At 34.1% G+C, this 21,228-nt stretch overlaps 2 protein-coding genes across 4 annotated transcripts; both read left to right on the forward strand.

The window, feature by feature from the left end:
• Nucleotides 1–6,010: 6,010 nt before the first annotated feature.
• LOC120347960 (uncharacterized) lies at nt 6,011–10,693 on the forward strand. The gene is made up of 7 exons (XM_078118137.1): nt 6,011–6,248; nt 6,978–7,132; nt 7,733–7,808; nt 8,242–8,367; nt 8,632–8,764; nt 9,041–9,136; nt 9,704–10,693. The coding sequence occupies exons 1-7, from the start codon at nt 6,207–6,209 to the stop codon at nt 9,829–9,831; spliced, it is 756 nt and encodes a 251-aa protein (XP_077974263.1). The 5' UTR covers nt 6,011–6,206; the 3' UTR covers nt 9,832–10,693.
• Nucleotides 10,694–14,161: 3,468 nt separating this feature from the next.
• LOC120347226 (uncharacterized) lies at nt 14,162–21,227 on the forward strand. 3 transcript variants are annotated; one of them, XM_078117648.1, is made up of 7 exons: nt 14,162–14,292; nt 15,075–15,176; nt 17,572–17,726; nt 18,284–18,359; nt 18,783–18,908; nt 19,242–19,362; nt 20,288–21,227. In XM_078117648.1, exons 2-7 carry the CDS (start codon nt 15,138–15,140, stop codon nt 20,377–20,379), a joined length of 609 nt encoding a protein of 202 aa, XP_077973774.1. In that variant the 5' UTR covers nt 14,162–14,292; nt 15,075–15,137; the 3' UTR covers nt 20,380–21,227. The 3 variants fall into 3 exon arrangements, with proteins under 3 accessions (XP_077973774.1, XP_077973775.1, XP_077973773.1); XM_078117649.1 differs by lacking the exon at nt 14,162–14,292 and adding an exon at nt 19,875–19,969 and having other exon boundaries at nt 14,300–15,176; XM_078117647.1 differs by lacking the exon at nt 14,162–14,292 and having other exon boundaries at nt 14,300–15,176.
• Nucleotide 21,228: the final 1 nt, after the last annotated feature.

The raw sequence follows: 21,228 nt of genomic DNA on the forward strand, positions 1-21,228 counted from the left end.
AGACTCTGAAACTTCATATGCGCATACCGCAAGCTATCTTTCACTTACTTGCGTTCATTACATCGACACGCTTTTAGCGACAGCAGCTGAAATAAATATTAGGAATAAAATGGGCAAAACCAGCAAAATTGGTCAATAGATGTGAAGAAAAAGTTTGCTCCATATTGGCAAAAAATATATTTTCTGCGTCATCACACAAAAAGCTTTAAAATACTAAAACGGAGTTTTAGTGGTCAAATTTGCGTCAGGGAGAAATGTTAAAAACTGCTCTAATGTCAGGATGTTCTGTTAATAAACAGAATGAATTTTTTTGGAAATTTTACCTGTAAATTCCTTGCTACAATTTTCCTCAGTGAATCGTCGCCAGTAATCTCATATATATTATCTTTCGAGTTTGTCAGAGCAATGACATTAAACAACATGATAGGCAACTCTGACGTCACTCCATAAGACTACAGGCAAAACATTGTATTTCATGATACGCTCCAATGCACATATTTCTCGTCGCCTTTCGAGTCCGTTTTCCGCTCGCTTTTGCTACTCGGCGTATTTTTTACGTGTAGTACCTGCCTTTTTGCGCCTGTAACGAAACAAAATAATCTCTATATCTAAGAAGTTTTGCTTACTTGGAAAGCTGGAATAACAGGCAAGCTGTAAAGAGCAATTCTGGACATCATAGACGTTTTTTTTTTATCAGAGAAGATTACAAACGCGATAGCGGAAAGATTTGTGTGGAACATTTTGCAGATAATGACAAAGTTCAAAGTTAGTAATTTTAATGTTTGCGCTTAATCATTGAAATTTCATTTAAAGAGGGTGTCATACAAAACTGTGCTGCGATACAATTCCATAACACAAAGTTTGCACCTATCGAACTTGCTTTTGTAGGTGAATTTATTAGACATATTACATATTCAGTTAATCGTAGGTAACATTGCTGGTACATAATGCATCGTAGATAGGTTTGTTTAAATTTAGGAATTTAGCTCATAGCCCACTAATTAATATTATCTTCTATGCAGGAGGTTGCAGGGCTGAATTCAACTTGCAGCCTTACCGATCACCTGACGATGCTCATTTAGTTTGGCTCGAGCAAGTCTTCTTGAAATGCTTGTGTGGATGGAAACTACCTATATTTTTTGCCTTCCTCCGATTTTAGACAAATCTATTCTGAGGAATTTCGCATATAATTCTCACTGATTGTTGGCTGTTTATAATTCCTATTGATTGTGAATTCTGATTATAACAATGAGTTGAAAATTTTTTTACCTAATTTACTGGCACCTTTTTCTTGTCAATACTCCAAGCTGAGGTAATAAACATGACAATACATTTATGTCATCTGGAAGCAGAATATGCACACTAATTAATAGTTTGGCACATTGAGATAATACATCATGACAGAAAATACAAGTTAAAGATATGTATGACCATCACATGGTAATTAAAATTAAAAAAAATTAATAGGGGCTGTGGAGTATGGAAAGTTCAAGACAAAGAAAAGAACAAATGTTCATAGCTCATGAACTCTCAATTTTGCCTCCATTGCTTTGTGAAGGCCAATATATTTCGAGTGGCTGAATTGGTTTACCTTTATGATAGCAACGATTTTGTATTTAATATAGCGAGACGTAATAACGTAATAACGTAAATCTGACTCAAATGGGATTACCGGAAAGAATTTGGACTTATTCATCGTAGTACCCCTACCTTGTTATAGATATTGTTGTTCATGCAGCCACTGCTATTGACCAATCGATTTGGAAATAAATAAAAGTCGCTTTCAGACAAATATTTTTATGTCTATCAAATTTCTTATGAAGCCTAGAAATTCACCCAGCGATTATTCCGCCTTCCGCTTTGAATAACATCCAATAAATACAGCCACTTTCACTCAACAAAATGTAAAAATCCGATATTATTTGAAGGACAGAATTTTTCCGCCGGTTTCTATTTTTTTTAAAACGTGAGAAAACTATTTATGTTGAATAGGAGCGAATAATTTTACCTCTTGATTGAAAAAATGTTTTAAAATATCTATCCATACCCCCAAAAAATATTTTTGATCCTAAAGGCGAATTTTATTCAAATTTTGGGTCAATTTAACGATTTTTCAAATTTTTGTGAATTTACGTATCACACTATACTAAAAGTATTGTGTTAGAAAACCGACAAAGTTTTCTCTATTTTTTTCATTTTATTGGAAAAAAATTCTATCTATTAATCAATGTTCAAAATACTTTTGAGGGGCCCAAAAACGATCGTGTTTAAATTTTGTGTGTGAAAAATTCCACTTTTTTTAACTTTATTTGTTATTCACGTATGTTTTTCCGGAGGTAAAATAACAAAAAAATGACAGCATTTTGTGGCAGTAATAACCTTCGGGAATTGACTTTGAAACTTTATACGTCTTATAGACATCGCTCAGATAGTATAACCAACGTGAGTATTCATTTCAACTACTTAACTGCTGTACATTCTTCTACTAACATTGTTAACTGTAGCTATTCCTAGAGATACAGCCACTTTGGCAGCGTAATAAATGATAAACATTTTACGCTTACGATGTCCAGCAACTGAGAACTGGAATGATCGCGGGTAAATAACTGTAATTTGGATATATTTGATAACTCATATATCTCTTACCGATATCTGGATATGGAGATGTTCTGTGAAATTTATAATCAATAAATTTAGTTATAATTGAAATTATCTTGAATTGAGTTTTTGATAAAAAGTTATCAGAATGCTTCTAGTGCTGTAGTGAAGTCAAACTGACTTTGTTTATATTACTTGACAGCCTTATTTACATCTGAATTATTTTACTCTGATTAAATCTTTGATTATTTAACTCGCAGAATCTATAATGAGAATTTGTATTTAGTTTAGTACGTATTATGTTGAGTATGGTAAAATGTATTCATAGATAGGACCTTTGTTTTTGTAGGTGGAAGTTTGCTGTGTGGAAGGTCTTCTAATTGATCCCAAAGTTGGTAAGAATAGGACTGTTAGATGTTATGACAAACAAAAAAAACTTTTTGTTAATTGCTTCGACAACAAATATATTGAATTATTCTTTCAATTATGTGTTATGTATGTAAAAAGAATTTCATTTCATCCTTGTATTTATACTATCTATACATTCTCGCACATTCAATTTGAACAGGAAAGACAATGATAGAAGCACTACAAGACAAAAGTGCTCTAGATCTCAAACCATTTGTCCGGGCTTTGTTGGAAAGAAAGATAGTAGTTGAAGAAATTGCTACATGCATGTGTTTCACTATAATTTTTTGCGATGCAGGCTCAAATAGTTTCGGGAAAGTATGGTGGTATTTTTTTTCATTAATGCTTTTGATCTCAAAGTTGATAACAAATGCAACAGTACGATTTAACCGGAATACCGGTAGGTGCTCGCCACTAATACAGTCTAATAATACTGTAATAATTAGTTAAGAAGATCCAGTGTGCTGCAAAGACACACAAATAGGTTCGAAGTTCACGATGCAAACGAAGAGACTTTATTAAAATGGTGTAAAATCCACGCTCAAAGCAGATAAAATAAGAGCGACAAAACACGGTCCTTACCCAGCGCAGCAGAAGCAAGAAGAGGCTGACACTGCGAATCCGCAGCACATTTCACATATGCAGGGGTGGTTGGAGTCGAGAAACTGGGACCAACTGTCGGGCGAATTAGGCTCAGACTCCACACACCAATGCATATGCAATAACTAGACACAAAATATACATAAAATACAAAACAATAAAAAATAGTACAACTCCAGTCCCGCCACACAAAGTTGAGATAGAGAGTGAGAGATAAATTTATTGTTTTGTCAACTAAAAACAAGCTACGGGACTACGGTACAATAAAATATATACAAAATATGCAAGTTAAATCGATATAAACTGGGGAGAGCTACACATTGAGTCCAGACTAGACTTGTGTATGTAAACATATGTGCCTACTGCAAAGTATCTTCGCAACGTTAGTTACATCGGCACGATTACAAGACTGAAAACGGTTCTCTTCGATATACCGGTAAGTATATTTACGCCAGTGACATTGCCTATTTGCTTTGGGTATTGGCGTGGAGTTGACTTGATGGCCAAGGTATAGATAGAGTGAGCAAACTTTGGGTGTTCTATTGCATGGTGTGATAAATTCTTCTGTTTCCTAAGCAGATCCTCCTAGATCGTCTAACCATCACTATAGATTTTGTAGAATGACAATATATCCCAAAAGCATTTAAAAGATTACTTTGTCTAATCTAATTAATAGTTCAGCATGTTTCCCTTCATTCAATCATAAAACAACTACTTGCATATTTGTTTTTCGTTTTACTTCGCAATTATTGAATGGAGGAAAAAAATCAAACAAATACTCTGATAAAGAGATCCTGTGAAATACCAATTTTATTCCTATATCCTCGTCTGAAGTCAATATCCAAGATTCCATTTTCCTGGTCTTTCTGTCGCCATTGTAATGAAAAAAACTTTACTTACACCCTTTGTCACCAGTTTATTCCCGTACCCTATTAATTATAATAACTTATACTGTTACCGTACGGGTAGCTTTGAGAAGTTATTGCAATCTGGACTATAACTTGGCAATATTTGTGTTTAATTTAAGAAATGAAGTGGTCTAGCTAACCCACCTCTCCATGCACCCAATTCTGGCAACGTTGATTTGGGCAATTTGGCATTTGACTCCAGCTATAATCAGATTGCCAATATGTTTTCAATAGAAGTTTTTTTACTGTTCACTCCCGATTAGAAAATCGACCAATTCGGCATTGGCAACCATTATAAAATTATTGATATGGCGTGGCAAATAATTTTTTACTTTTTTATTGTTTTTGAATACTATGTGACTTGCGATAAGTTTATCGCATTTTTTTTACTTAATAATTGCTCCGTGGTTGTGCGTGTGTGAAATAATTCAATAATTTTAGGTGAGTGAACACGTACCAATTCTTCTTGGCAATACCTTCCATTTTATATTTTGTACGTTTTAAACATTATCTGAGGTTTTGTTTGCTTCCCTGATTTCATAATCAGTTTTTATTTATCATTTTATTGCCAGTTATGCGGGTTATGGAGTCGAAATAAATCTATTATTATCATTAAACTTCTTTTTTGTGTCGTCAGGCGAAACAACTCACGACCAAAATCCAAATTTGACAACTATAAAAGCTTACTTAATGTAAGTAAATGAATATTTCATTGAAGTTCGACAAAGGAATATTTTACATTCAATAGAGCATGTTATTGTAATCGTTCGGCGTGGCTTCCAACTTCTTGGAGAAACAATTGTATTCATTACACACGATATGTTTTGTGAACGCCAGACAGGCTTATGTTATAGATTTGATGTTGTTCATTCAAGCCTGAAGGACAGCAAGTAAGGTAACTAGAGGTAAAATAATAATTTGACAGCATTTCATGACAGTAAGAATTTAAACAGTGTACCTATCTGGAAAAGGGTACGTTGTTGGGATGCATGGTGATTTTCGTAACAGTATTCTCTATATAAAGCCTAATGAAGTTGATAAAAATATCAGGCTTCCAAATAATGGGCGATGCCAGGAGAAAGTTGCTATTCGTGTGGTTACGGTTAGTGGTTCTCAACGCGGTTGTTACAGCATGATCGAGTGCCTACAAAAAAAAGTTCATTTCGCAAAAGAGCGCTTTGTCTTTCAATAAATTGTATGACAAGTTTAACAACCACTGATCTAAATGTTTTGATGCCGGTTCGTGGGTTAATATTATTTAATGTTACCGGTCCTTCTCCACACACAAAAAGATATTTCATACATTCGTCAGGTCTTGACATGAAATTGTCAATTTGATCATTTCTTACTGAACATAACCAGCAACCGAAAGTACGAGACCAAATTCAATTTAATCGTAAGCTTTAGTTGGGCGTTAGTACTGAAATAATCCAAACAGTGAAAGAGAGTTCAATATATTCACTATGGTTTGTGGTGATTGTTCTATAAAATTGATGAATCACCTTCTAAAAGAATTTTTTGTTCATCGATTTCAAACTAAAGCCCGTCCGCAGCCCTCATATCGTGTGACTCTTACTACACGACGTTTCTGTTTTACGCGAAACAAGCCATGCTAATGATACTTATCTTTCAGTGTATTTATCAAAAAGTACTTTTTTAGTATAGTATAGAGATTAAGACAATTGAAAAACAATGAAAGGGAAGGTTTACGTATTGATGATCTTGACGATGTTGGTATGTTTTTTATTTATTTAGTATTGTAGTTACTAGCATATTCGTAATTACTGTATAATTTGGAAAAAACATTCGACAATACCACTAAAAGTTGCCATTACGATATACTTGATGTTTTAGACCAGTGCTTCCCAAACTTTTTCCTCCTTTTTCCTATGTTGAAACCCTTTATTCCTCCCTCCCCGTGCATAAAACTACTTTATTTGCTTAATCTTTAATGAATTTTTTACTAGTGTTATGCGCAACTAGCACTCCTGTTTTTGAAAAGTTTAAGTAGTTTATTATATGTTCATGAATAAGTATTATAGTAATAATAATAAAACTAGAGAACATTTGTCATACTAAATTGAAGCCCGCCTTATTTTCAATATTTACATTCCTTATTTCGGATATTTACGTTCCATCCACGTATTTGCAAAATGTTCTTTTAATAAAATACGCGTTCGCCTTCCTGTCTGTTATTTGTAGCTTATTGTTAGCCAGTTATTTTCTGGTGGGCGCGAAACTTGACAAATTCCAAAAAGGGGGCGCGGCTTAAAAGTGTTAGACCACTGTTTTGGACATTCTATTTTACGATATTTTTGAAAAGCACGGCTTGATAAATACTTATCAAATACCAGTGTTCAACAATGACTCAACATAAAATTAACAGGCAATCCAAGTTTTTATAACCTTAAAATGATTTTGGTGTGTTGATTTCGACTTGTTGTTTACTTTTTTATCATTCAGATTGGAAAATTGGGATTTTCTGATCGCGATATTGCATACGAAGCTCATTCCATAGAGATGTGTGGAATTAATCATGTCATCACTATAGAACGAAATGGCCACGTCATGTTTTGCTGTAAATGTAGGGAACCTCTGATACAGGTTAAACTCTGCAGGTGGGTAAGATATCAATGTGAAATAACGAACAAATAATAGTTAGTCGATCGTGATCACTAATTGACGGGCGAAATTATGAGAAAATGTAGGCCTATGCTGATGCAACAGTCATTTATAGTTCTGTTGACATTAGATAACTTTCGGGCGACAATTTTAATACTGATAGTTATCAATGGAGTAGCGACCACAATGTGACGAATAAAAAAAGCATCTTGTACTTTTTAGTTCATTCAATGTTTATCCAAACATAATAAAATTAACAAATCAGGGAAGATTTCTTCACCGTTAGAGTTGTATTCTTGGTAGATTGCAACAATGCCCGCAGACTATCAGTTTCTGGAATTTGAGGGAGTTTTTTTGTCGCTCCAACCATGGATAGATCTTGTCAAAGATCTGTAACGTTGCGTTACGGTGGGGAGAACTGTTTTTGTCTAAAATCATATTATTAGAAACGTACTTTTATAACGGAAATATATCTGTACCTGCTTGAGATGAAAAATACACCTACTGTAGTACGTGAATCGCTAGAATTATTACAAGCCCCATTATCAATACATACGTCGGTTGCATATTTAACTATAAATATTTACATTTTGCAGCAACGGCTTGCCAGAGACGACCGAGTGTGTTTGCCCGAACACAGTACCATTCAACAAAACTTTCACAGAGAATGAGGCGAGTGTAAAAATTTTATTATCTCCACTGTGCAATATATTTTGATACATTTTCCTCCTTAGCATTAGTGTTTTATGCAAGCTACAAATCACGGATTGATAAATTTCTGATTTCTGATTCCCTGTCGAAATACAATTACCATAGAAAATAATTGTATATATTTTATATTCAGTGGCCTATTGATTCATTTGTAAATATATATATATTTCGTGTCCAATAATAAGTTTGTTTGTTTTGTCAACCGACATATTAAAACGTTACTTTCCAGTTTTACTTTTTAAGATTTCAGTCGAGAGTAAGTGAACTTTGAAATTCGTGAGATTTGAAACTGAATAGTTAGAATATCTTCATCAATGATTTGACTTTGTCGCCATAAGATCTCCATCTATACGCTGAAATAAACTCAAACAAATTTTGCAATAAATCTATTTAGATTTCCACAGAGGGTAAACAATTAAATACAAGTGTCAAACAAGACACTGATTGTCCAACTGACACAAGTATCAATGATGATGACGAAGTTGAAGTGAATATCTTCACCGAAATCATTGAAAACAAGGTAAGTTTTACCAACATTTATTACTCTAATAAAAATCTCTCGTTTAATGTTTCATCATTTCTGTTTAATTTGAGGGATTCCGACATGATGTTCCAATTTCATTATCTTTTGTTCAACAACTTTTCATTTTTGATATTCATTTTATGCTAATTATCCAAATAAGCATTTTTTAACGGTATGGCATTACAAAAAAAACAGGCATTTGGTATTGTCCAGAAAATATTAAAAAGGATATATTTAAGTGTTCACATTACCACCTTACAGTTTAGCGAATTACAAAAAGAGTTACGAGATCTAAAAAAATCTCCTCCATACAACTGTGAATGCGTGTCAACTGTGGTAGCAATCATGATGATTTGTCTCATGTCATTTATTGGACCTTTTGTTGCCCTGATGTGTAAGTTACATACTACATATATTTATTATATTTAAACATAGCTTATTCTAACTGACCTGTCGGCAGATTTGAAAGTGACCTAACAAATGTATGAAGATAAATTAGATTATGGTATAATGAATATAATCCATTGTCCATTATATATGCTCTTGCCTGAATAACACTACTGTAACATGGACATTGCATTTCATTAGTAATCATAAAAAAGAATTTACATTTCTATAAGTCAGTAGTTTTATTTTGTAAAATTTCAAGTTTGTCATTGACTCCTTTCAGGTTATCATCATATTTTTCCGGGGACCATGCAAAAACTCTGTAAGCTTTCATCTAACAACAAAATAGAATCATCTAATGATGAAAACTCCTCAGGCGGTAAATATGTTGTCATAGAAATCCACTTCAAAACAATTAGAAGAAGTTCAAAACATAATATTTTTGTTTGTATATTTTCATTTCCAGTCTTTGATGTTCCTACTTTTAGATTATTACGGTAGGCGCCGGACGCTGGACGCCTAAATTATTATCATTGTAACGCTTCTTCTTCCAAAGCTGATACAGGGTGGCCCAAAAGAACGTATACAGTTATTTTATTTATTTTTTATTACTCTCCAAGCAGCTAGAAAACTAATGTAAAATTCACACTAGATTTATTATCTAAAAAATAAGCAATTTTTGTGGTACTTAACAAGTAACATAAAGTGAACTGCAAGTAGCTTCAAAGCATATAAAATAAGTTAATAACTGTATACCTACTTTTGGGCCACCCTTATATATATATATGCTCATTATATCCACATGAACTAAACGATAAGGTAATTTAAATAATTTTTTTAAGTGTTAAATCCGAACACTACATTAAGTATAAATTATATTGACTAAACGAGTAACAACAAAATATTCGAAAACTATCGTTTCATTAACTTTGATTTTAAAAAATAGAAAATTTACTGGGAGTCACCTGCCAAAATGGTAAACATGCAGAGGCAGAGAGAAGACAAGATGAAGCAAGGAAACAAACCAAGCCGAAGCAGAAATCAAATAGGAAAGACAGGAACTCACGCAGCTAATAAACTGCTGAGCTGAGATTCGGAAGGAGCACAGTTGACGACTGATACAACATGGCAATAAAGAGTCCAGCAATTCTATCGTATATAATGAGCAACTCCGGAAATATTCGAAATTGCATTTTAGTATAATTAACATAGTCATATAGTCAAGTTTATTTTTTCCCATTCAGTAAAAAATAACATATATACAAAATACAAAACTGAAAACACATTTTTACTGGGGAAGGGAAGTTGCGGGGAATCAGGAAGGGTTATCGAGCAGCGACACTCGAGGTTCAATATCTAACTTTATTTTTTAAGGAAATTACGTGTTTAGAACACTTTTAATATGAATGAGCATGGCTTTGGCAGCTGAACCACTTAACAGTTATTATAAATATCTTTTTAAGTGCTATAATTTGCAATATCAAGCAACATAGTGTCAATTTGAATTGCGTTAATTCACTGCATATTTGAACTATGTAGCTTGTATCTCATAGCCACGAATGTTTCTAATGCAATGTGTAATTGTTATAAAATCACTCATTATTTACTCCATTCTCTGCGAAATCCGTTTCAATATTATGAACGTATGAAAAGGCTATTATTTAAACTTGACGTAAGTACGTAAACTCAATGCAAATGATTGTGAATAATTTTCTTGGGTACAATTTTTACTTCAACTTCGTATTGTGCCATAATCCTTGACTGTGCTTTTTAGAGTTTTAGATGACAGTTTGGCCTTTGCGGTGTTCGCGAATTCCGATTAATTATACAAATTTCCTCATTTTCCATTATAATATTTAATTGTTTGCATATGCATATAATTGTCTCGGGGTATTATAAAATACATATCGACATGCTTAAGAACCTCAAGCCGACAGTAACCGGGTAATATTTTTTTTATGATCCATGTGACAGTGGCGTAGCATCCACTCCCGCAACCCCCGCGGTCGCGGTCGCGCGAAATCAGAGGGAATCCAAAACTTATGATCAAGTTAGATCGTGGGCCGTAGTGGAGTGGAATGATGCGCCACAGTGACCGTACATTTGAACCCATGTGTATATCCGCGGGTTCAATCCATATGCGTGTGCTAAAACTCATGGGTTAGGGTTAGTATGGGTTCAAATATCCGTAAAACAAAAAAAATCCATAGACGCAATTGTCGTGGTTCAAATGTAATGGAACCATGCGTCACACCATTGAGCATACACTGAACATTTTTGCAACTAGCTCAAAAGATATTTCAGAACGCGACATTAAATACAAAAGAAATTCGCTACTAGCGGTTTATGCAATACTTGAATAAATTGCATCGTAAATTTCATTTGTGCGTGTGCGAAGATGCTTCGAACTCAGGCCAATTATAGCAGACGATCCGTTGTGCACAGACGCTGGGAATCGCGAGACTCGATTAAAAAGCTCTATTAAGCGCAATGAAATATATACGAGTACAAATTTATTTCGACTCTATAATCAGCATAACAGACAATAGAATAATTCATGGAAAAAAATAAACCTAAAAACTGATTATAGAACCGTAGTAGTATATATTTACGATAGCACCAGGAGTGCAAACAAAAATCCTAAGTAGCTTGAAAAACACAAAAAGATGGTTCATCCTATGTTTATTTCCATAAACTATTGTTCTACTTTACGTTTAAGTACCTACAATCTGGACTATAATTTGGCCAATAATTGGCTTTAATTTGGGCAATGAAATGGCCCAGAGATTCTTAAAGTGGGCCAGATCCGGCCCGCGGAGTAAAATATTTCCACCCGCACTCATAGCGACAAAACGGTGATTTTGAGGATGAATTAATTTTATAATCTACGCTCGAGCAATAGATTATATTTTTTACGTAGCAGAATTTATCGTGAGACAAGTTATAATATAACCCAGGGGTGTCAAACTCGTAGGTTTTCAAGGGCCGCATTGCATTTTGGGAATTGTGCGAAGGGCCGCAACAGTTTTTAATATATTTTGATAATGTATACTTAAAGCATATTTTTAGATATATATGTGTAGTTTGTGACATATATTGTGATGCAATTAAATAGCTGAATAAAATTTTGTTATTTTCTGAAATTTCAAATGACATTTACATATTAATTTTTTGGTATTTCGCTATTATTGCAATTTACTGTATTTATTACAAAAATCAAATATTTTTACAACTATCCAAAACATTTTAGAACAAAGATTTGATAAGGAAAGAATAATACGTAAACTAAAAATGACTTAATCTAAATATATACCCCTAAAATTTACAAAAATACTACAGAATAAACTCAATGTTTTAATATAACATATGTCCTGAGGTTTCGCATATCTTTCGTGCCACCAGCTCACTTATATCAGGCTGAATTGATTTAACAGTACCAACTCTAATTAACGAGGTCACATGATCATCGGTTATACTGGATCGTTGAGAATGTTTGAATAATTTCAGTAATGCAAGAATAATACATTCATCATTTTATGTATAGATCAGTAAACAAAAGTAATGACTGACATTTCGGACCATACATTTCCCGCCACATTTCCTATCATTGGCACCACGTGGCATAAGACCGCTTTGGTTATGATTTCTATATATTGATTAGTAACTATGTAGTTGTATATTTATAATGATATACAAACACATAAAAATATTCTATTCAAAGTTGATCTTTAAATTTGTCATATTGACTGCTGAGCTTATTCTGATAATGTCTACTTACATTGTATTTTTTCATTGAGCTGATAGAAATTTTGGAATTTTGAGAAATACAGAAATATTGCAACCCCCCTTTTCTTCAAGAATGCCACCTTCTTCGTGTTTGCATTTCATTCAATTCCTGCAGTGTTTTTTTCAATTACTTTTTGCTAGCTTGAAGTATATCCATAATTGGGTCAAATTGAATTCAAAAAAAAATTAATTTTCCAAAACTACTTTCTGTAAATGGTCCTTTTTTGTCTGAATAATCAATTTCATTTTAAAAGGTTTGAAAAATGTATCACATTTAGATGAAAAAAAAACTTACAAAATACTAAAATAATTGTTAAGCGTTCGAGGGCCGCATTGGAAGTTCTCTGGGGCCGCTGCGCGTGCTGTTCCGTTTTCAACTTTCAAAAAATATGTGCTGCCCGTCAAGACTTGCAACCCCAAATTTTGCCCCACGAGCGAAACAAGGTTGTCCCCTGGCGTAGCCGATCGTCAGTACGGCTTCCCCCGCTATCAAGTCCATGAATCTGAAACATACATGGCTGATTCATTCTATTGACTGGTAACCGGGCTGGAAGCCGTGGTAGCCCACATGATGAGGAATCGAAGATGAATTTTACCGAAAATGGTTATGATGTATTTTGGTACAGATCATCAGACAAGTACCCGGTGATTTTTGAGAAGGTATAACCCTGGATTCTCTCATTTCCGACCTCTTATAAGGTGGAAAGGGGTTTCCAGCCGTTATACTATTGCTATCAAAAGAACGAAACTGCCTTCCCATCAGTAAACGGGTTAAATTGATATTGTGCCTTACGAAAATGTCACCAAATATTAAAAATCTCACTGAAGACTACCAATCTCATTATAAAACACTATAAACTATGATTTGTCTTCTTGTTTGGTGAAGTTGTATGAAATATTGTTGGGGGGCGATGGTACAAAAAGTTTGGGGACCACTGGTCTAGCCCACTTCTTCGTGCACCCAATTCTGGCAGCCTCGGTTAAGCAATTTGGCATTTGACTACGAATATAATAATCAGCTTGGCAATATGTTTTCAATAAAAGTTTTTCTTCACTGTTCAATCCCGATTAGAAAATCGATCAATTTGGCAATGCCAACCGTTACAAAATTATTGATATGGTGTGGCAACTAATTTTTTACTTTTCGTTATTTTTGATTACTATGTAATTTACTATAAGTTTATCGCGTTTTTACTTAATAATGTCTCTGTGATTGTGCGTGTATATGTGTGTGGTGGTGAGTGGTGAGTATGTGAGTGTGAGCGCGTGTGAAATAATTTTAGATGAGTGAACACGTACCACTTCTTTTCGACAATACCTTCTATTTTATATTCTGTACGTTTTGAACCTTATCTAAGGTTTTGTTTGTTCCCCTGACTTCATAATCAGTTTTTATTCATTTGTTTTTATCAATCATTTTATTGCCCGTTATGCGGGTTATGGAGTCGAAATAAACCTATTATTATTATTAAACATCTTTCTTGCGTCGTCAGGCGAAAAAACTCACGATCAAAATCCAAATTCGACAACTATAAAAGCTTACTTAATGTAAGTAAATAATTCAATAAAATTCGACAAAGGAATATTTCACATACATTCAATAGAGCATGTTATTGTAATCGTTCGGCGTGGCTTCCAACTTCTTGGAGAAACAATTGTATTTATTACACGCAATATGCTTTGTGAACGCCAGACAGACGTGTTTATTCAGATTTGAGGTTGTTCATTCAAGCCTGAAAGACAAGTAAGGTAACTGGAGATGAAATGATAATTTAACAGCATTTTATGACAGTAAGAATTAAACAGTGTACCTATCTGGAAAAGGTTACGTTGTTAGGATACATGGTGATTTTCGTTAAGAGTCTTTTCTATATAAAGCTCACAATAAAGTTGACAATATTATCAGGTTTTCAAATATGGGCGATGCCAGGAGAAAGTTTCTATTCGTGTAGTTAGAGGTTCTGAACGCGGTTATTCCAACATGATCGACTGTCTACAGAAAAGTTATATTTCGCAACAGAGCGCTTTGTCTTTCGATAAATTGTATGACGAGTATATATAAGTGATTCCCCGGTAGGGCTCGATCTCAAGCTGCGATTACGCTAGTTCTAAGTAAGCATTTTGTCTTCCATTCAGTTAAATGTTTTGATACCGGTTCGTGGGGAACATAATATTCAATGTTACCGATCCTTGTCCATACAGAGAAAGACATTTCATACATTCGTCAGGTCTTGACATAAAATTGTCAATTGGATCATTTCTTACTGAACCTACCCAGCAACAAATTCAATCTTCATCGTAAGCTTTAGTTGAGTGTTAGTACTGGAATAATCCAGACAGTGAAAGAGATTATTTTATTGACTATGGTATGTGGTGATTGTTCTATAAAGTTGATGAATCACCTTCTAAACGAAGTTATCGTTCTAGATTTCCAACTAAAGCCCGTCCGCCCCCTCATGTCACGGGGCTCTTACGACAAGACGTTTCCGTTTTACGCGAAACAGGCCCTGCTTATGATACATTTCTTTCAGTCTACTTATCAAAAAGTGCTTCATTTGAGTATAGTATAGATAGATGAAGACAACTGAAAAACAATGCAAAAGAAAATTTACGTATTGATGATCTTGATGTTGGTATGTAATTTATATATTTAGTGGCGCATTCATTAGCATATTTGTAATAAACTGTGTAATATAAAAATTCATTTGACAATACCACTATAAGTAGCCATTACGATGGGAACGACTGAAAAACGTTGTTTTAGACCAGTGGTTTTCAAACGGCTGGGTACTTCCAACAAGGGAGGCGTAGACGATTTCGGGGGCCCGGAGCTAATAAAAAAATATTTGTTAGATTTGATCTTTCCCGCCTTATTTTGGATATTCACGTTCCATCCACGTATTTGCAACGTTTTTTTTTAAATAAACACGTTTTCGCCTTCCTGTCTGTTATTTGTAGCTTATGGTTAGCCAGTTATTTTTAGGTGGGCGCGAAACTTGCCAAATTTCAAAAAGGGGTGGCGGCTTAAAAGAGTTTTAGACCAGGGCTTCCCAAACTTTTGAGCTCGCGGCCCCTTTTAATATATTAAAATTTTCCGCGGCCCTTGTTCGCGCTAATAATGCTATACAGCTCGAAATATGCATTTTTGATGTTTTATTGACACAGCTAATTTTCAACTTTTAGTAGGCCTACTCAATTACAAAAACAAGCACATATTTATTCAGATTGACGTTACTCAATTATTCAGTGTAATTGTTGAGAATTATTTTTGCTGCATAGCAAGTCCAGCCTTGGCTCAATGTTTGTTTATGCAGGCCTAATGATGAATTACGATGTCTGGCCACCGACGGCATGGTCCTTTTCCGGAATTGTTCACTCTTATTGATCAAACTTAGCATAAGACAGCGGTTTGTGTGGCGCCAAATTATCATGGAAAAAACTCATGACGCACCTACGCGAAAAATATGCTGCCTGATAATAAAACACAATTTGGTCAGCGTTAATATGTACTTATCATATCTCTGCCTGGTTTTTCTTCAAATTGCTGAAAAAATCACTCATGTTTAGCTAATGAATAAACTGCAGCCTACGAAATTGCAGCATGTAGGATACCCGACGTAACAGAGCGTACACAAGCCGGCATTGTTATGCATACACACTCAAATCGGTTCTTACGATCCGAATATGAATTGTTATGCAAGCGCGGTGATTCTACTGTGTTTCCCCGAAAATAAAACCAAGCCTGAATTTTAGAATTTATTTTGATATAAGCGCTCCCCTTTAAAAAAGACTTAGTCGATAGCGCAATTTTTTTTTTGACCTAATCCCGTGGAAGTGCGTCGTTTCAATTTTGCTAGGACGTCGCAAAATTTCGTGATTCATGAACCTTTGAAACAACCCATATCTTCTACTTTTACAGAAAAAATGAAGATTATATCGATCTTACCTGTGATGGTGTTACAATAAAAAAGTTCAAGTCTGAAAATTCGGTTTTCTGTAGATAAAGATTATTTTTCTTGGTTCAAAAAGCGTTACGGACTCCTATCCCCTTTGCAATTTCGTTTTTATATAAAGCAGACTTTTCTACCAAGGCCCATTAAATATGATTTCACTGACTGTCGTTATGTTTTGTTTGTTCCTTTATAGAAAACGCATTGCAAAAAAAGTCTTTTATTGGAAGGTATCAATACGTATTTTCACGGGTAGTCGTAACTTGAGCATATTTTTGGAGGGCGTCACAATACAATAAAGTTCGAGAACCACTGAGTCCTAGTCGATAGCAAGAAATATCTACTCAGGAATTTTACACTATACTTTTTAAATGGTTAATAATCTATATGTAGCAGTTATTTTAAATGAAGACGTGCTATTTATAAGTAATGGAAATCGTTATTCATATTTGGCATAATAAAAAAATCTCGTCATTCTCTACATTCCCCCAAAATAAGCCCTCGTGTTATTTTCGAAATAAAATTGAAGACACTGTCTTATTTACACAGTATGATGATGTGTTCATTAGGAATCAGGAAATTTTTTTTTCACAATATTTCCAATAATTGTATTTCGAATCAAGAGGAAATCTGGAAAAGTACAATAGATATAGTACTTTGTGTAAAATTGGTGTTCTCTTTGCGGCCCCTAAAATTCGTTTCGCGGCCCCTACCAGGGCCGCGGCCCCTAGTTTGGGAAGCCCTGTTTTAGACTACTGTTTGGGAAATTCTATTTTACGATATATATATTTGGAAAGCATGGTGGAAAAAATACTTATCAAATCCTAGTGTTTAACAATAACCGGAACGCAAAAATGCGACAAAATGCACAGGCAGTCTAAGTTTTTATTCCCTTCAAATTATTTTGGTGTGATGATTTCAACTTGTGGTTCACTTTGTTGGCACTTATCCTATTCCTATTAAATAGCCGATGCGATACGGATCTGGTGAAAATGGCCATCATGTCCAATTTCACTAAACACATTTTGTCGTGGTTTTGGTATACGTGACAATAGCAGCTTGTATTTTTATCATTCAGATTGGAAAATTGGGATTTTCTGATCGCGTTAATACATACGAAGCTCATTCTATAGAAATGTGTGGAATTAATCATGTTATCACCATACAACGAGATGGCTACGTCATGTTTTGCTGTAAATGTAGGGAACCACTGATACAGGTTAAACTCTGCAGGTGGGTAAGATATCAATGTGAAATAACGTACAAATAATAGTTAAGTCGGTATGCTGATGCAACACAGTCATTTATAGTTCTGTTGACATTGGATAATTTTCCCGCGAAAATTTTAAATTTGATAATTGTCAATAGAGTAGCTACCACAATGTGACGAATTAGAAGGCATTTTGTATTTTTTAGATTATTTAATGTTTTTCCAAACACAAAAAAGGAAGATTTCTTCACCTTTGGACTGGTCTTTAGACTGGTATATTCTTGGTAGATTGCAGCAATACCCACAGACTATTAGTTTCTGGAATTTGGAATTTTTTTGTCGCTTCAATCATGGATAGATCTTGTCAAAGATCTGTACCGTTGCGTTACGGCATGGCGGACTGTTTTTGTCTAAAATCATATTATCAGAACGTACTTTTATAACGGAAATATATCTGTACCTGCTTGAGATGACACCTCCTGTAAAGATTATAGTACGTGAATCGCTAGAATTATTACAAGCTCCATTATCAATACATACGTCGGTTGCATATTTAACTATAAATATTTACATTTTGAAGGTACGGCTTGCCAGAGACGACCGAGTGTGTTTGCCCGAACACAGTACCATTCAACAAAACTTTCACAGAGAATGAGGTGATTGTAAAAAATTTAGTATCTCCACTGTGCAATATATTTTGATACATTTTCCTTCTTAGCATTAGTGTTTTATGCAAGCTACAAATCACGGATTGATAAATTTCTGATTCAATTACCATAGAAAATACTTGTACATATTTTATATTCAGCGGCATATTGATGCATATGTAAATATATATTATCTCAATATTTCGTGTCTAATAATAAGTTTGTTTGTTTTTGTCAACCGACATATTAAAACGTTACTTTCCAGTTTTACTTTTTTAAAATTTCAGTCGAGAATAAATGAACTTTGAAATTCGCGAGATTTGAACCTGAATAGTTGGAATATCTTTATCAATGATTCGACTTTGTCGCCATAATATCTCCATCTATACGCTGAAAATAAACTCAAACAAATGTTACAATAAATCTATTTAGATTTCCACTGAGGGTGAACAATCAAATACAAGTGCCAAACAAGACACTGATTGTCCAACTGACACAAGTATCAATGATGATGATGAAGCTGAAGTGGATATCTTCACCGAAATCATTGCAAACAAAGTAGGTTTTATCAAAAGTTATTACTTTAAAATTCGCTAGTTTGATGTTTTATCATTTTTTTTAAACTGACAAATTCCAACATGTTGATTTACTTGGCATGTTGTTCTAATTTCATTATCTTTTGGTATTACAGCATCTGTTCGACGAACTTTTGTTTTTGATATTCATTTCATGATAATTATCTAAAAAAGGAAAAGGTTTTGGCAGTAATTTTATTTGCATTTTGTTCGAATATATTTTACATATTTTACCGGTATGGCATTACAGACATTCGGTATTGCCCATCGAATATAGAAACGAATATATTTAAGTGTTCACAATACCAACTTACAGTGTAGCGATTTACAAAAAGAGTTACGAGATCTGAAAGAATCTCCTCCAATTTACTTTGAATGTGTGTCTACTGCAGTAGCACTTGGGATGTCATTTATTGGATCTATTGCTGCGCTGTTATGTAAGTTATATTTTACGTAAGTTTATCATATTTTAACATACACACCGTTTATTCTGACTGATCTGTCGTCTGTCGACATTAGAAACATATGCATACAATTAGATTTAAAGTGACCTAACTAATGTATGAAGGATAGGACAAGATTTACATATTTATCCTGGGAAGAGGAAAGTCCATAAGACGGCTTAATCATATAACGAAACACGGCCTCTCGTCCGGTTACCAGTCCGGGTATGGGATTAGGGAGCCAGTTATTATTATTTTTTTTCGGAAGCATAGACTTAGTGATGGAGGAAGCCGTTACCGACCAGAGGGTAAGTAAAAGCGATTTTCTCGCACATAATGCTCTCGAACCTGCGAACCCAAGTATATATGATAATCAGAGATGCAGTGGCGAGCGTATTCCTAACGCTTAGCACGATGCGCTACACCTCCGAGCCAGATAAGGGTATAATGAATTTCTGAGTAGTTTTATTTTGTAACATTTCAAGTTTGACAACGACTTCTTTCAGGTTATCATTGTATTTTCCCTTGGATTATAAAAAAGCTCTGTAATCTTTCATCTGACAACGAATAGAATTATCTGATGCAGTAAACTCTTCCAACTGTAAATATATATGTCATATTTTCTGCAGATAGAATCCGATTTTGTGAAACTTTCCCGTACAATTACGAACATAGTGCAATTGAATAATATACCTCATTTACGTAGTAGTAGGCTAATTAGGAAAATATTTAGTAAGTAATTAAAATTTATGTGTTCTCATTTTATTCGTTTCCCAGCCATTTTTCATCAAATATGCATCCGAAACCACTTCGTAAATCTATAACATCGAAATTTGAGTATGGGTTTCAGCCATAGTCCAGTTCAAAAGAATTAAGAGATTTTAAATATATAACTTTGTTTGTATATTTTCATTCTCAGTTTTTTGTACCTGTCTCTTGCGAACCTGCATTTTCCTCCGGGATTATCAACTAAGATTGCAAATACAAATTGTATCTTTTTACCTGCTATAGTTTGCAATACCAGGAGCAACATGGTGTCAATTTGAATTTCGTCAATTTCCTACATATTTAAACTGTAGCTTTTATTTCATAGCCACAAATGTTTCAAAATGTTCTTGGTGTGTTATTGTTTGGTATAAAATCACTCATTATTTGCTCTGTTTTCTACGAATATTTTAATGTTATAAAAGTAAGAAATAGCTAATCTCGATGAAAAAGATTGTGAAACATTTTCTTGGTTACAATTCTGACGTAACTTCTTATATTGCCATAAATCTTGGCTGTGCTTTTTAGACAAGATGGGCCTTTGCAGTGTTCGTGAATTCCGTCCGATAACTATACAAATTTCTATATTTTTCAATATATTGTTTAACTGTTTGCACATGCATATATATAATCTTCTCAGGGAACATAAAATATATATTGACATGTTTTGAAACATTGTATAATATCACATAAAAGTCTTTGCACCACATAAATCATGAAACTAAATAATATGTGTAATATACGAAATTAGTGTGAATGCGAAAACATATTAATTTCTGACCAGGGCCACGGGTGTGTTCCATAATTGCTTCATTCGATGGAAATTATAGGATTTGGATAAAATAGCTGATGGTAATCAAAAGCTGTCATCCACATTTCAAACAGAAGATCGTCTAAGTCTCACGATTCCAGTCAGGGTTTTTGCCAAGTCACACTCCACTCTGTGTGGTTTTTCTGCCTATTATTTCTGTTTTATGTGATTTGCAGTTTTCTAAATAAAGTATTGTATCTATGATATTAGGTCCAACTGAATCGATCACCCCATTTCACACATTCAAAAACTTTAAAACTGTGATAATAAAAATTGATGCAAAA

Source organism: Styela clava, chromosome 11 (genome assembly GCF_964204865.1).
Source record: "Styela clava chromosome 11, kaStyClav1.hap1.2, whole genome shotgun sequence".
In the NCBI taxonomy this organism is placed as follows: Eukaryota; Metazoa; Chordata; class Ascidiacea; order Stolidobranchia; family Styelidae; genus Styela; species Styela clava.

What these genes read in the sequence shown, in the direction of transcription:
- LOC120347226 (XM_078117648.1), top strand. Translation starts at nt 15,138, where the DNA reads ATGCAAAAGAAAATTTACGTATTGATGATCTTGATGTTG. An exon ending in ATACAGGTTAAACTCTGCAG is followed by an intron (nt 17,727 to 18,283) that starts GTGGGTAAGATA and finishes TACATTTTGAAG; the next exon opens with GTACGGCTTGCCAGAGACGA. An exon ending in AAACTTTCACAGAGAATGAG is followed by an intron (nt 18,360 to 18,782) that starts GTGATTGTAAAA and finishes AAATCTATTTAG; the next exon opens with ATTTCCACTGAGGGTGAACA.
- LOC120347960 (XM_078118137.1), top strand. Translation starts at nt 6,207, where the DNA reads ATGAAAGGGAAGGTTTACGTATTGATGATCTTGACGATGTTG. An exon ending in TGATGATCTTGACGATGTTG is followed by an intron (nt 6,249 to 6,977) that starts GTATGTTTTTTA and finishes TTTATCATTCAG; the next exon opens with ATTGGAAAATTGGGATTTTC. An exon ending in AAACTTTCACAGAGAATGAG is followed by an intron (nt 7,809 to 8,241) that starts GCGAGTGTAAAA and finishes AAATCTATTTAG; the next exon opens with ATTTCCACAGAGGGTAAACA.